We start from the raw sequence: 2818 nt of genomic DNA on the forward strand, positions 1-2818 counted from the left end.
TTCTGCCCCTTCCCGGGGTCTCCAGGCTGCGGAGCTGGGCAGGGGGATGCAGGCAGGGGGGAGGGCAGAGCGCTGCCTGTGCCGGGACAGGCTTGGTGGACCCAAACAGCATGGGGTGGGCCCAAGCGTGTGGCACGGGGGTCTGGCTGGTGCTGAGCAGGGAGGAGGAGGAGGAGGAGGACGAAGGCAGAGCGGTGGGGCTGGGTGTGGGTCACTCACCGCCAAGGGGTAGATGCAGGCGTCATCCGTGGCAGAGCTGAACACCCTGCACAACCGCCGGTCCTGCAGCACGCCGAGCAGCTCCGACATGACTCTCTGCAGAGCCCAGGGCACCGAGATCGTCACCTCCCACATGGCCATGGCCGCCCTGCAGAGCCAGAGCCAACTCGGTCAGCAGAGCTGCCTCGGCCCCTCCGGACCCCGGCCCTGCCCACCCCCTCATTTCGCGGTGCCCGGGGAGGCCGAGGGGGGTGAGGTTCTGTTCCCATGGGGCAGGGGCTCTGCTTGGGCCGGCTCTGGCTGCAGGGGGAAGCGTGGTGGGATGGAGAGCCCTGCTCCTCGGGGATATCCCGCAGTTCTCCGTGGCCTGGCAGCCAGAGAGTCTCTGGGCCACTCTCCCCGTGGGGAACGAGCCCTCAAGGCTGTCAGGGCTGGTACCTGTCACACGTTGGAGCGATGCTCAGAAGGCCCCTGACCATCTCCCTGGGGCTCCAGTCTGTCAGCAGCAGCAGCAGTGTGTTCAGGCTGCGCCGGGCCAGCTCCTCGCGGATCTGCTCCATGTTTTTGTGGATGTGTCTCAGGATTTTTGGCACCTGGAGAGGATACGGGTGAGGATGGTGCTGCCCTTCCCACCCCTCCCTGCTGCCTTGACATGGCTTTGGGTGCCCGAGAGCGCCAGGTGAGGGCAGGAGGGAAGATCAAGATTTGACACGTCTTGACACGGAAGGACAATCCAGCCACGGGGCACTTACATCCGTCAGCCAGGACACGGGGTCTGTCATGGCCATGTCCACGATGTCACTGCCCATCAGCCTGTCGTGGGCATCGTCTGCCGTCAAGGCCTCGATGGCCACGAGGAGCACATCCGTCTTCTGAGAAGGCCGGAAGTATTCGCCAAACACCTACAGGAGGAAGGACGGGGGAAGACGTGTCACGCTGAGCTTGGCTGAGCAGCTCGACCCCCTCTGGGTCCCTTTGCTCACACAAGCCGATGCCACGGACAAGGGTCCTGGCGAGGGGGGAGCTCGTTACCTTTCTCATGTCGCTGTAGTCAAGTAAAGAAAGCAACCAGGCGCCGTCAGAATCCCATCCCGCTTCCTCTGGAATCTCCTCTGGCAGCGTCTCGTCTACACGGAATCACAGCAGAGTCGGTAAGACAACGGCCATCTTGGCCAACCAGCCTCCCAAGGGGTGAAAAGAGCTTGACATGGGGGAAATGGGGTCCTGGCGTCAGCCCCTCACTCACCGATCCACAGTGGCTGGACCGGGGACACCTCCCAGGGCTCCGGCACAGAGCTGCTCTCCTGGGGAGCCCCCACCTCCTCCCAAACCACCCTGGGGCTGCTGGGGCGTCTCTCTGCCATCCTCAGAAATGGTTGAGGGACAGTGGGGGGGTTCAGCTTTAAGGAGCGATGGGAAAAGATGTGGGCTGTGCTCAGGAATTTCCTCGCTGCGCCTCTGCCCTGTCCCTTTCCCGTCCTGTCAGACACTGCGGGGCTGCGCTGCTCAGATACTGTGCCGGGGGTGACGCGGAATGATGTCACAAAGGGGGGTCACATTGTGACGCGTCACCCAGGTCGGGTGGGGCAGGGTTTCGCTGCGGGGGGTGGGGACCCAGCTCGCCACTGGGCCATGACTCCTCTCGGGGTGTCCCCAGGCCCCCATCACGTCCCCTCAGCACCTTCCTGTACCCCCCGGCTCGTCCCACAGGGTTCACACACCCCGGCACAGAGCCCGGACCTTCTGCTGCCATCCGACAGAAACCCTCCAGACTGCCCCGTCTCTCCCTTGCGGTCACCTGCAGCATTTGCTTGCCCATGTCCAGTTCTCTCCCACACCGCCAGAGTAGGTTTAATCTGCTACACGAGGTTACTGGTTTCAGCTGGGATAGAGTTAATTTTCTCCAGCTGGGAGGGAGCACAGCCCCAGGGCTGTTTTGCAGCAGCAGGATCTTCGCTCTGTCGGGGTCACTGGCCAGGAGCGGGCTGTTGGTCGGTGGGTGGTGATCAGTCGCCTTGTGCATCACCCGTTTGTTCTTTCCATTGCTGTTATTTTGTTTCACTACAATCACTAAACTGTTTTTTTCCATCTCCACCTACGAGTTTTCCTTGTGTCCCTCAACTCTCTTACCCCATTCCCCCAATAGGGGGAGGGGAGCGACCGGCTGCGTGGTTTTTGTCTCTGACCATGTTCAAACCACGAGAGTCCTTTTTGGGGCCCAGCGTGGGGCGCGCAGGGTCGAGATAACGGCAGATCGGGTCAGTGTGTCATAACCACTGGTTAGAACCATTCAGTATATTGGCTTGTCAATTGCTGGGCATAACGTTGATCGCTTAAACTTTCCTCATTTGCTGTATATAGTCCCCTGCTGCTGCTCAGCACCCCTGGGAACTGGGTTAAGATTTTTGTTTTGCTGAACTGCGTAACCCTCACTGATGGCACGATGAAGTATAAGTCCTGAGGCTACTTATAACTGTGTTTGAGAATTTGGGGAATTCTGAATATCCAACTAACGTGGCCGTCTTACTGCTGGGAGCCAGCGTGTTCCCGCATGTGGTTCAGGCTTTGTTCAGGGTTAAGCAACTATGGAAGAGCATCA

General features: G+C 60.3%; 1 protein-coding gene across 1 annotated transcript in view; it reads right to left on the minus strand.

Annotated features, from left to right (window-relative positions):
• The window catches only part of LOC113490912, a 5103-nt gene extending 3977 nt beyond the window's left edge, over positions 1-1126 (minus strand). The window contains exon 1 of the mRNA XM_026867519.1: positions 972-1126. Within this exon, the coding sequence (XP_026723320.1) occupies positions 972-1028 (57 nt within the window). The 5' untranslated portion in view covers positions 1029-1126. The remainder of the gene's footprint in view (positions 1-971) is intronic.
• Positions 1127-2818: the final 1692 nt, after the last annotated feature.

The sequence above is a fragment of the Athene cunicularia genome, unplaced genomic scaffold (assembly GCF_003259725.1).
Source record: "Athene cunicularia isolate RWA unplaced genomic scaffold, athCun1 SCF_68, whole genome shotgun sequence".
In the NCBI taxonomy this organism is placed as follows: domain Eukaryota; kingdom Metazoa; phylum Chordata; class Aves; order Strigiformes; family Strigidae; genus Athene; species Athene cunicularia.